Raw genomic sequence first — 12,110 nt, 5'->3', positions numbered from 1 at the left:
TATATATATAATTTCATATTGTCTTTAATCGTGTTTTCATTTTTTTCGTGGAATACACATTTTTGAAGCTGCATACTTATAATTTACTTCCTTTTTGCAAGTTGAGGTTGCAGCCTTCAGCTTGTCTGCGTAATTAGCTCTGGTGCCTATCGTCCATAATTTCAGTCTGGTCTGCAGCCCAATCAAGCAAAGTAACATAAAGGTTCAATCGAACCTTCTTTTGGTACCACTGACTGCGAGGACAGGTGCCAAGGTTATCAGGAAAGGAGAACAATTAGTGGTCTAAAACTTCCTGATAGACTGTTTCTCATGAAGCCCATAACCTTGATGTCTGTGTGAAAGCACTGACTCCAGCCACAGTTTCTTGCACACTTGTTTCCTACCACACTTTTTCCTTCCACAAAATGTTCCACTACTATTGCCCGCATAGGCATGACTTTTTAAGACGTGTTAAGAAATTTCTGCTGTCAAGTCCACAGTCCTCTCCGTGATTGCGTTTGTCATAACACGCATCTCTGAGTTGGAAGTCCTGGTTTTGGGTGGTGTTTTATGGTTTCCAAGTCACGCTGGGTTCCGGCATTACGGCACCAGACACCCACACACGCACGCATGGATACTGTATCAGTGTTTAGTTACTGGGTGATGCACTGGCTGAGCATCTAAATAGCAAGCTAACTCCCCAGGCAAGGAAACATCGCTCGTCTCGAGCAAAGGATGCGTCACGTTTCCCATATAGCACCTGTTAGTGATCAGAATTCCTTTAATGCTACTGGACTGTATGTTGGTAAAATGTTATAGACCTGCAGGCTTTCAGGGCGCAGTTTGGTGGTTTCTCCAGCAGGGAGCATGATAGAGGAGGAATGTATTATGTTGACAAGTTGGCTCTTATATACTTGTTTATGTTTTATTTAGCTTGAAGATGCAGGAGTTGTTTATTTACCTAATGGCGTTCGCGTGACATGTCATACTTGCGTGCCAGACAAGGGCTTGAGTTCACATTATTGGAATGATAATAGCAGCTTTCCTCAACCCAGGGGTGGAGTGGAGGGCAGCTTCCCTTCACGGACCCTCCGCTCTCTTCCCCCTTCTCACTTTTACCCTGTGCCTTTCTCTGCACATGGATAGTGGAGTCCCCGTGATGCTTTCCAGATGTCTCAGCTCAGCGACCAGATTGACAAAACCCTACATCTTCTCTTTAAGTTGTTCTCATTCGTGTCCTTTAGAGAACGCACGCACACCCCCAGCCCCCTACTCTATCCTGCGTTTCACTGTTTTGGTAAGGAGACATTTTCTTGGCACAGAAGATATTTTTTATATAATCCTTCTAAAGGATGGCTCACGCTGCAGAGAAATAGCCACTCTTTCCTTTCAAAATGTGATTTTAATCTGTGCCACATCAGGATCAAATAAATGCCTTAATACATGGTTTCCTTCCTGAATTAAAGTTGCTCTTTTCTTTGTGAAGATGCAAACACTTCTGTTTCGCATTTGCTGCCAGTGCACGGATTTTATGATTTTTGTGTTCCTGTCCATTCATTTCCATTTAATGCCTGTGGATGCATCATTTGACCCATTGTTCATCCATTTGTAAAATCAGCCATTGAATCCTAACAATGCTGTCTTCCCAAGCATTTGGATTTTTGAGATCCGAACCAAAAACTGTCTATTTAGCTCTGTCTACTAAACTGAAATAAACCCCGCTTCCCTAATGTGCCATCTGTGTTTTCTGTAGGGTTCCCTTTCAAATGAGCGCGACTATGAGACGGTGGTGATGATGAGGATGAGGCAGGCTGCCGAACGTCAGAGGCTCATCGAGGAGATGCAGAGAGAGGACGACGAGGAGTCGTAGCTTTAGTTTCATAAAGCCTCTTGTGTTTTTGTTTTATTGTAACATAGTGTGGAAAATAAACCCTTTTGATAAAATAAAGCAGTGTTTTCATTTGTCTCGTTTTCGCCTGTATATTGATAATGTTTGACTAGGTGCAATGTAGACAAGTTAGACCTGCTGTGTGTAGTGCCACACTACACGGCTACTGAAACAGCTTATCAGAAAGGCCAGAGAGAACTCTGTAATTGTTAGTTTGAAATGATAAAACTTCTATAAATTCAGTTTTCTGTCTTGCTTTAAAACCGAGAGTAGTCAGTAAAAAAATGTTTTTAATTATTTTTAATAGGTTTATGCATGATTTGTGGGTGGTCTTTGACCTGTGGGTTAATTTTATCATCACATAGGTGAATCTCAAGTGAAATGCAATTGAAAGGTTTATTTTAAGAATTCAAAAAGGGAAACTCATATGAGAGTGATTAAATAAAAACAAAGATACATTTATCATTGTTTTTAATCATCAAATTAATGATGATTATAACTGACTGCTAACCCCTAAAGAAAACAAAAATTGTTTCTCATAATGTTGGAACATTACACAAATGTTAATTTCTGTATTAAAAAGTGATATTTAATCCAAAAATGTTGGGCGAATTACTGCATCAAGAATGAGATCAGTCTGACGCTGCTGGATATGCTTCACAATCCTCTCAATTCTGCTGGCAGCTTGTTCACCATTCTCTTTTTTAACAGTTTTCCTTCCACTCAATTTTCCAGTAAAATGCTTATAAACAAAACTCTGTGATCACCTAGCTTCTTTAGTTATTACCTTCCATTGGTCTACCTTCGGGCTGCACAGTGGCGCAGTTGGTAGAGCTGTTGCCTTGCAGCAAGAAGGTTCGGTGTTCGATTCCCAGTCTGGGGTCTTTCTGCATGGAGTTTGCATGTTCTCCCTGTGCATGCATGGGTTTTCTCCGGGTACTCCGGTTTCCTCCCACAGTCCAAAAACATGACTGTCAGGTTAATTGGCCTCTCCAAATTGCCCCTAGGTGTGAGTGTGTGTTTGCATGGTTGTGTGTCCTGTGTATCTCTGTGTTGCCCTGCGACAGACTGGCGACCTGTCCAGGGTGAACCCCACCTCTCGCCCGAAACGTTAGCTGGAGATGGGCACCAGCAACCCTCCCGACCCCACTAAGGGACAAGGGTGCAAGAAAATGGATGGATGGTCTACCTTCCTTATGGAGAGGTTCAAAGACTTCCCACTGGACAAATGTCAAGTCGGCATCTTTTCCCATTATGACAATTTCTGAATTAAAAATCTACTTTTCAGTGGTTTTGTGTATTTTAAAGTTATTTTCCTTCTTGTAATTCAGTCAAAAAAATGAAAACTGACAGATCAAGTTTTTCTGTAAATGCTTATGTGGCAAAAGCCATAACCATAAGCATGAACAGAAATAAGTATTTAAAATCTATCACTTTGTTTGTCACTTTCTGGACAGAATTACTGAACTTGGTTAATTTTCCAATGATATTTGAATGTATTTAAATTCACCATTACATTCAGATTGTGATTCAGATATCACAAAAAGTTACACTTTTTGTTCAAATCCCATCCATATCATACAGAGAAATATTTTGGTTTTGCTTATTTTTTCTGTGCAACACCAATAAGCATCAATTCTTGACACATCATGGTGCGTGCTTAGTCTTTTCTTGTTGGGTTTTAAAAATGCCAGCTTTGCCTGGCTGGGCAGCAAAACAAGCTGTGAAAATAGCTCCATGATGTAATGTTCATCAGTCAACCATTATGTGGTCAAATGTGACAAGTTATTACCTCATTACTTGTACCAAACACGTTTTGACGTACAAATCTTTCTTCCCTGTAGCATGCATACTTTATCAGCTACTTTAGGGTAAGTCGGGGGCAGTCCAAACCACAGACCGTGTGATGTGACTGTGTGGAAATCATTTCTGCCCCATGTTAAACCAGCAATCAGGCTGTGATTGGAACACTAGGTACGCTTTTATGGAATTCTTGTGGCTTCATTGTGATGAAAAGCAAGCTCACTCTGGAGGCTCTCCATTTTACATCTGATGGTTGGGATGATAGTTCCTCTTGGTTTTCTGTTTCCAAATATCCTCGCCTCACTGAGGAGGCATTGGCTTTTATTTATTTATGGTTCTGTTTATTGAGCTCCCAGTATTTGCTCCACTTTAATTGCTTTAATATTTGCACGTGATCTCTGCAAAACATTTAGTTTAGTTTTGAACGTTTCTTGGAAATGTGCTCTGAATTAGGGCTTATGATCAACAAAGCCCTTAACTAAAAATTTACAGCAACTATGGTGGTTGATACTGTCGACATTATGTTTGCTGCTTTTATTAATCCTTTGTCGCACACAGTTGGATGGTTAATGCTGAAAATGGTTCAGTATCATTTACTGATTCACTTTAGGCTATTTCATTATCAAAACAATTTTGTAACAAAACAAGGTTGTAAAACAACTACTGTTGGTGAACAATAGACATATGAGACAACTTTTCCGAAACAGAAATCGGGGTATGGCAGAAGCCTGTATAAAAATAATAATAATAATAATAATAATAATAAATAATAATAATAATAATAATAAAAAAAATTCTATATTTTAAGAATGGCATTTTCACGACAAGTATGTGTAAACTGCTGACCAGCACTGCAGTTTAGGCTTTTACACAAACGCTTCTCTTGTGCATTCACCAGACTCTTAAAAAGAGGACTGCACGTCCTTTCTATAACCATTTAATTGTTGTTTCAGGATTATTTAAAAGCTGTTTTTGTTGGGAGACTTGCATTGTTGATTGATGTTCACCTCATGCTCAGTACTCCTTGTACTACGCAGGACACGGGCCCCTACTTTTTTTTTATTTTATATTTTCTGTTTTTACAGGATGTAAAGCCAACATTCTGCAATAACATTTGTGTTTTTGAACTTCTGGGTTTCCATTCGCACACTTTCACTCCAACTCCGCTTTTGCTGGATCATGAAACGGGCCGCAGAGCGTGCAAAATTAAAGAACACATTTTGAAATATGTGTTCTGCCCCTTGATATCGACCCTGACAAATTTTGATTTGTTGCTCCTAGATATTTCACAATAATCTTATGCAACATGCAAAATCCTGCAGAGATTTTGCTTATTTATGCTCTGCTAAGTGACACGCTACCATTCTTTGACACACATTCGGCCAGTCCTTGTTGTGGTCATCATGAGTTTTGTAACAGAATCTTCTTGCTTGGGAACACACATCTTGCCAGTACAGTCTGTTTTCCTCGTCTCTCTGGCGTAATGGTGTGTCTACTACTCTTTGTCCTGTCATTGTGTTATTTAGGAGCCACATGGAAGCTTCGCAACAACCAATCCAGTCATGCATCCCCCTGCCACTCCTGCGCTGCTTCTCCACAGCTCTGTTACACAACGTCCAGCTGTTAGTGGTGTGGTGGGAGACATCTGCTCCTCTCCTCCCGCAAAATCCCCTCATAACATGGTTTTGTTTATATGTATCCTTCTCTACCCCAGCAATGTGATACAAAAAAAAAAAAATCAGAAACACACCACCTCTGTCTGAATGACAACAGAGGAAATACAGTCACAGGAAACACATTGACCACCAAAACTGCCGAAAGCCAACAGTGGTTTCTGCTGCTGCATGCAAACCAGCAGGGGAGGACGACCTTGTTACAGCATCATTCTCAGGAGAGATTTAATGTCTTCATACCATCGTAGCCGTCTTATCTGAGGATGATCTGCCTCTGCTTCATCTTCAACTTGGAGAAGGAAGCTATGTCATGCATTAGACAGCAGGTCTTGTTAAAAGTTTGCCTGGGAACAAATCTGGGCTGCAGGTTAATGATCTGGGCTGGCCCCAAACTCACGCTGGCAGACCCAGGGCTCAGATGAAACCACCCAGTGTGTTTTGGCGGCCGTAGCCAGGCTGTTTCATGCCTGACATGCAAGTGTCTTATCCTAAATTATAAAGCATATTTTCATGGTGTGAGGTATGTTTATCAAGTTCTGTGCATGACGGGTGGCTTGCAAGATGCTGCACATACAGATCCTAACAAAAGTGTTCATATCCTTTAAAGTTTAATTTTTGTCGTATAAAAATCACAAGCTGTGATCTATTTTATTACGATTCTGAGTGACGGCGCCATGTGATAAGGTGGTTTACAATTTATGTGAAAATGAAATCATACACGTGGTTTTCCAAATTAAAAAAAATAAATACATCTGAAACTTTTGACAATTATCATTTCACTTTTGACTATTTACAAAACAGTTCAAGCTCAAATACAGCAGCAGAAGAAGAAAATAACTTTCATATTTTGCCACAAGTGGGTTTATGTCTGCATTTTTATTGGGTCATTCTAATCAATCTGCTTGGATCTGGACGTTGTTGTCGTCCTGCTTGAAGGTGAACCTCTGCCAGCATTTCTGTCCCGGCTGAGGAAAAGCTTTCTCAAATCAATTGATTGTGATGTAACAAGATGTGACAAAGTAAATGCTTTTGCTACGCAAGGTGAAGCAACGAATGTTTTTATTGTTAGATAACAATGAATTGCTTATTGTTAAAATGCATGTATTTATTATTTATTGTTTAAAAAATGTCAGATCTCCACATTATTCATTTCATAAACGAAATGCTAATTTAATGTACAAAAATCTTTCAGCATAAGTACAACAAATTAGTGTTTTTTTTCCCCCTCCCTGCATGACAGAAAGGTTCTCTGACTTCATATGGACAATTAACTTCAACACACCTGCAGTAAACTACATTACTAAGAAATGGTCCAATAAAATCTCTGGAATGTGGTTCCACCATACTGGCAACCTGTTCAATCAGAAACCTTGTAGAAAAGATTTCCTTAGTTTTAAAGTTGCTTTCTCTCATCTGTGGTAATAAACGCAACATAATATAAAGTAAAAAAAAAAACAGATATGAATTTCACCTTGGCAAAATTCTTCAGTCTCTTTTTTTGAAGGCTATCAGGTGATAAGTCAGTCCGTCTCTTTGTGGAGACACCACACCAGCGTCTGTCCCACTCCCGTCATCGACAGGACACGGAAGCCAATCTTCTCCAGCTTGTCCAGCACCAGGCGAGGCGGGTCGTCCACATGGTATTCAGAACTAAAATAAGCATAAACAAAGTAATTCTGCCTTCCACAGATGTGGGATTTCTCTCTTTCAGTAAACTCTGCTTGGAAAGTACATGGCTGCTAAGTGTTCTGGTGCTCATTCACTTCCTTCCACACCTTGGTTCATTTCCCAGAAGGATCTGAATCAGATTGCCAATGACAACACTTCCCTGCTCTGTAACCCATCACCTTGAATGGTTTACTCTCAATCTGTGAAGCAGAAGCTTTCCTCAACTACACTTTTTTTGTTCCAGCCAATTGACTTGATCTCAGCTCTGCTGTCAATATGTGCGCTTTAACAGCCAAAAAGAAAGAAACACCCACTTTTAACTGTCAAAATTGAGAAATATAGCCCTGCGAGAGCAGATTTTCACCAATCCAGCTCAGCTCTGCATGTCTGTGGAGGTCAGCATTCCAACAGTGCCTTTAGAGATTACTCTTTTCAGTTTGTCAGATGACGGCGGAGATAGACGAAGTTTCACAGGATAGTTTTAACCCCAAATTTATCTGCAGCGTGTCACAAAGCACCATAAGTGTTTCCATTTGCAACCACTCACAAATTGTTTCCCAGCATGGTTGTTTTTCTCGCCCCCAGGTAACTCATGACAGCTGGATCAGAAAATTCGTCTCCTACATTCGTTGGACCAGACTCCTGAAAAACAACGGTTTGATATCCATCAACAGTTTGATTTTCTAAATGAATGTCTCTGGCTATTATTTATGCAACAGTAGCTCTGATGCAGACCTCTGGCAGGTACAAGATAATAAACAGTAATAATATCAGGGCAGGCTAAAAATAGATGATCTAATACTCAGAGGCTATAGAATTAGGTTGCGGGAGCTGAGCAGGCTGGGAAATGAACATGCATGATAAAAGAAACAGACGGATGCAATATGTGTAACAGTATTTAAGACAATGGCAAGAAAGACATTCAAAAAGGCTCATTTTTCAAGCTGTGTAAGGTGCCAAATGTGCAAAAGGACAGTATATTAGATCAATTTGCTTTTACATATGTAAAATTACATTGGAACTGGATACACTTATTTGATGAATAGCTAAATGTAACATAAATCACATCATCTTAATTTCTGTAACTTGCAGCTAATGAAAACCCAAAATTAATCCACTCACTCCACCAGCTTACCATTTCGTGGTTGTGGACTGATGAGGACTTTAACAGATTGTCAGTCTGTCACAGAGCGAAATTTAAATTTTCCTGATAACCATTTAGAAAAAAATAAATTTAATACAGAAATGGTATGATCTGGTCACGTTATGGCCGACACCGCCATGGGCGGCCTTGATTTTGTCCTGCAGACAGTCACTGAGACCGTCCACAAAGAGAGTCACTGTTAAACTATGCCTCCTGTTTACAAAGGACCTTTCTCAGACTTGTTAAGAAAAACTCCAATGAAAGGAAAAAGTGTGGCAGAAAAAGGTGAAGAAATGCAACTGATGGCCATGAGAGGACGGTGAAGCAAAACCAATTCAGGAGTTTGGGGGAGACGCACATGAGGCATTGACTGAAGTTGGAGTCGGTACCTAAAGCGAAACCTCAAACTAAAAGTGTTTCATTATTTTACTTAAGCCACACATGAGTCAGAGACAGTGTGGAAAGAGTTCTTCTTGGGCTTCGCTTTTAATGTCTTTATTAATCCATGCATGGATGTTATGGAAGTGTACAATATGTCTGCACGATGCATCCCTCTGTCCAAGGCATTTTGTTCCCCAAGGGAGACGGATAAAAAGACTTTGAGCTTGACTAAAGAACCTACTGCTCAGTGGTCCAAAGACCTCTTCTCAAATTAGAGCTCACTTTGCATATTATTTGTAGATTAAGGTCCCAGAGTCTGGTGGAAGAGTGGAGAGGCACACGGGAGTTTTTTGATCTCTACTGTGAGATTTCTACAGTCAGTGACGACTTGGGGAGACTTTTCAGATGACTTCCCTCTGTTGACAAGCTTAATGGAGGTGTTGCATTCATTTTCCAGCTGACTCGGCAGCAACACACACAGGCAAAAGTACAAACACCTGATTTCATAATGGTGACATTACTGTGCTGATTGGTCAGTAAGCTGGCCTTAACTAAACCCTGCAGATGATTTGTTTGATTTTGTCAAGAGCAAGACATAAAAAATAATTTTTACTGGTCTTATGTAATTTGGAAACATTTTTAGAAAATTACATTGTGGGTTTTCATTTGTTGTTAAGAATATGACTTGAAATTCTATCCGTCTATGTACGATAAATTTATTTAATAAATGAGTTTCTCTTCTTGGCCTGATTAACAGAATAAATGAATATGATATTCTAATTCATTGAAGTGCATTTTAATACTCATTAAGATTTTAAGTCAGTAAAACTGTATAAAAGAACAATTATTTTGCCATTTGTACCCTGCGGTGCACTGTGAAAAATTTTAACTTTTGTCTCGCCCAATAAAAAAAATAAACATTAGATTTAATTGGTTACCCTGCAGAGCTCGGCCAATTATATTCACAGGAGTCTTGCTCTGTGACTGTGATGGGAGAATGTATGTGTGCTGATCCATTCATTCAGAAAGTAACTACATAGCTATTTAAATACAGAAATAGCTACATGTTAATTTCAAAAATAAAACTAATAATTCACCAGCATTGTGCATTTAATGAATTAACAGTTATTTGTTTTCAAATTTAACTTAACAATTTGACTATGGTCTGAATTGTGCCACTGTTGGAGCTCCATACAACATGGAGGCTTGTCTGCTTTCCTCTGCACGCAGAAAATAAGAGGCCTCCAGATAAATATTAGGTTCAAGTGACAACTATGATTGATAAGTAAAACACTGGGTGCTGCAGAGGCTAAATAAACAAATCCTGCAATCTCCAATCCAAGCAATGCTTCTGTAAAAGCAAGGCACGAGTTATTTATGTGGGATATATACACACCAGTCGGATCTGCGTGCTGATGAGCATGTAAGGCATCCCTGCCCCTTGGCTTTGGTCCTGCTATCCCCTGGGAATGACTCGAGAGGTGCCTTCAAAGACGCGACTGCCTCTGCAACAACTTGCGCTCCTGCTGTCAGCTCCGTACGGAATGCGGAAACACCCACCGTGACTGGCCAATCACGGCTCCCCCTCGGCCAGCTCTGCAGACACGGCATGTTACTCAACACCACCGCTAGTTTATTGACACGAGAAGGAGAAATGCCGGCCTGTGTGCGCACATAGAACAAATGTTTTCTTAAGACCAGTTTTCATTCGGTTTAATTAAAGTTGTGTATTTTTACCTCTTCTCTGCAAATATTTTCTTTGCAAATATCGGCCAGGATTTCAGGAGCAAACTTCCCATTTTTTCCACCAAGACGCATAACACATAGGTTTTATGTAATATGCATGTTTTTTTTTGTTTGTTGTTGTTTTTTTTGCATTTCCGAACATTTAATCTGAAATTGCAGCATAATTGTGAATATATTTGCCCATGCTTTGTTTTCATTTTGTTTGATTATTTTTCTGCTAGAGTATTAATAATTTGAATTCTGTGGACTAGAGAGTAATGGACTATGTTGATCAAAGCAATCAAGTGGATCAGGTGGATCAGGTTGATCAGGTGGAGTGTCTGAAAACATACGTTTGCAGAATACTAAACTAATGTCTTGGGAATGCCAAAAGAGGTAGATTAATTTTTATTTATGCCTCAATTGCCATATCTAGAAAAAAAAATAATTTAAAGCTACTAGTCAGACTTTTTTTTATTTTATTAAAAAAAAAAAGCGTAACACTTTATTTGAAGGGGTGTGCATAAGACTGACATGACACTGTCATGAACATGAAGGAGTCTTTATGAATGTTTATGACAGTTGTCATGAAGTGTCATTCAGTAAATAATGACACTTTTAATGCAAAGTTGCTCTAAAAGTTGCATTGAAAGTCCATTAAAAATGCCAACTTTGCATTAAATTAGCATTATTTACAAAAGCATGCAAAGCTGGCATTTTTAATGGACTTTTAATGCAACTTTTAGAGCAACTTTGCATTAAGAGTGTCATTATTTACTGAATGACACTTTATGACAACTGTCATAAACATTCATAAAGACTCCTTCATGTTCATGACAGATGTTATGTCGTGTTTATAACAGTGTGATGTCAGTCTTATGCGCACCCCTTCAAATAAAGTGTTACCAAAAAATGATCAAAGAAGTAGGTCAACTTCTTTCAATGAGATATTCAGAAGAGTGACTCATTTTTAGATGTATTTATTTGAAGAAATCTGTCGGGAGCAAATGCTTTTATCTCGGAAATAATAACAAAGCCATGATGGAGTAAAGTTTAGATTAAAATCCAGACTTTTGGTTGTTTATGCTGATAATTTGCTCACATGGACATTGATATTTCAAGTCTTTATTTTCTTGAAATCTTTTGTGATTACAGTTTCCAGACGAGACAAATTCTGAAGGCTGTGGTTATCTCTGTTGCCCATTTTTCCTACCACACTTTTTTCTTCCACTAAGCTTTTTATGAATATACTTCTTTAGCAATGACCTTTTGTGACTTGCCCTTCTGTCAGATGAATTAGCTACTCTCTGGATCATTTACAGAGAAAAAACAACTCACTATGGAAGCAGCCTCATGTTTTTATCAGTTCTTTTCAAACAGACGTCCACTTCTTCAGAGAACCTCCCACGCCGTTCAAAACAGACTGCTCTCTGTAAGCAGTCTCTCCCTGTTTCCTGGACTCCTGCTGTGTCTTCCTGCACTTGTTCATCTGCTGCTGGTGATTAGAGTCTGAGGGCAGCTCCTCTGCAACCTGTGGTGAAACGTCCCTGGTGGGTGCACACAAAACACTTTGACCTTTTGACTGGATCTTGGATCTTGGTGTTCGACTTCTCAGCTGGAGTGTGGTTGTAGCAACAGTTCCATAAAGTCTGAAGAGAACATGATAAGAAACTCATTTTAAGTTTTATGTCATTTGGACTTAAATTTTGCAATTTTTTGTTTTTTAAGCATTCAGTCATGATTTATTTTTGAGGTCACTGTCCTGCTGTATGACATAGTTTTGGCGACGCTTCAGCTAAGGAACAGATGGCTTCAAATTGAAGTCTAGAACCTAACTATACATGGAGAA

General features: G+C 39.2%; 2 protein-coding genes across 2 annotated transcripts in view; one reads left to right on the top strand and one right to left on the bottom strand.

Moving 5' to 3' along the window:
- The window catches only part of dnajc17 (DnaJ (Hsp40) homolog, subfamily C, member 17), a 42,003-nt gene extending 40,060 nt beyond the window's left edge, over nt 1-1,943 (top strand). The window contains exon 11 of the mRNA XM_008399437.2: nt 1,733-1,943. Within this exon, the coding sequence (XP_008397659.1) occupies nt 1,733-1,849 (117 nt within the window). The 3' untranslated portion in view covers nt 1,850-1,943. The remainder of the gene's footprint in view (nt 1-1,732) is intronic.
- Nucleotides 1,944-6,367: 4,424 nt separating this feature from the next.
- On the bottom strand, nt 6,368-10,120 carry gchfr (GTP cyclohydrolase I feedback regulator). Its single transcript, XM_008399434.2, has 3 exons — nt 9,933-10,120; nt 7,559-7,653; nt 6,368-6,993 (listed from the first exon to the last, which is right to left on the bottom strand). Exons 1-3 carry the CDS (start codon nt 9,966-9,968, stop codon nt 6,864-6,866), a joined length of 261 nt encoding a protein of 86 aa, XP_008397656.1. The 5' UTR covers nt 9,969-10,120; the 3' UTR covers nt 6,368-6,863.
- Between the last annotated feature and the right edge of the window lie 1,990 nt (nt 10,121-12,110).

The sequence above is a fragment of the Poecilia reticulata genome, linkage group LG22, assembly GCF_000633615.1.
Source record: "Poecilia reticulata strain Guanapo linkage group LG22, Guppy_female_1.0+MT, whole genome shotgun sequence".
Classification (NCBI taxonomy): Eukaryota; Metazoa; Chordata; class Actinopteri; order Cyprinodontiformes; family Poeciliidae; genus Poecilia; species Poecilia reticulata.
Note: the sequence above shows the minus strand (reverse complement) of the source record. Positions and strands in the feature narration are given on the sequence as shown.

What these genes read in the sequence shown, in the direction of transcription:
- gchfr (XM_008399434.2), bottom strand. Translation starts at nt 9,968, where the DNA reads ATGCCTTACATGCTCATCAGCACGCAGATCCGACTG. An exon ending in TCAGCACGCAGATCCGACTG is followed by an intron (nt 7,654 to 9,932) that starts GTGTGTATATAT and finishes GTTGTTTTTCAG; the next exon opens with GAGTCTGGTCCAACGAATGT. An exon ending in ACCATGCTGGGAAACAATTT is followed by an intron (nt 6,994 to 7,558) that starts GTGAGTGGTTGC and finishes TGCTTATTTTAG; the next exon opens with TTCTGAATACCATGTGGACG.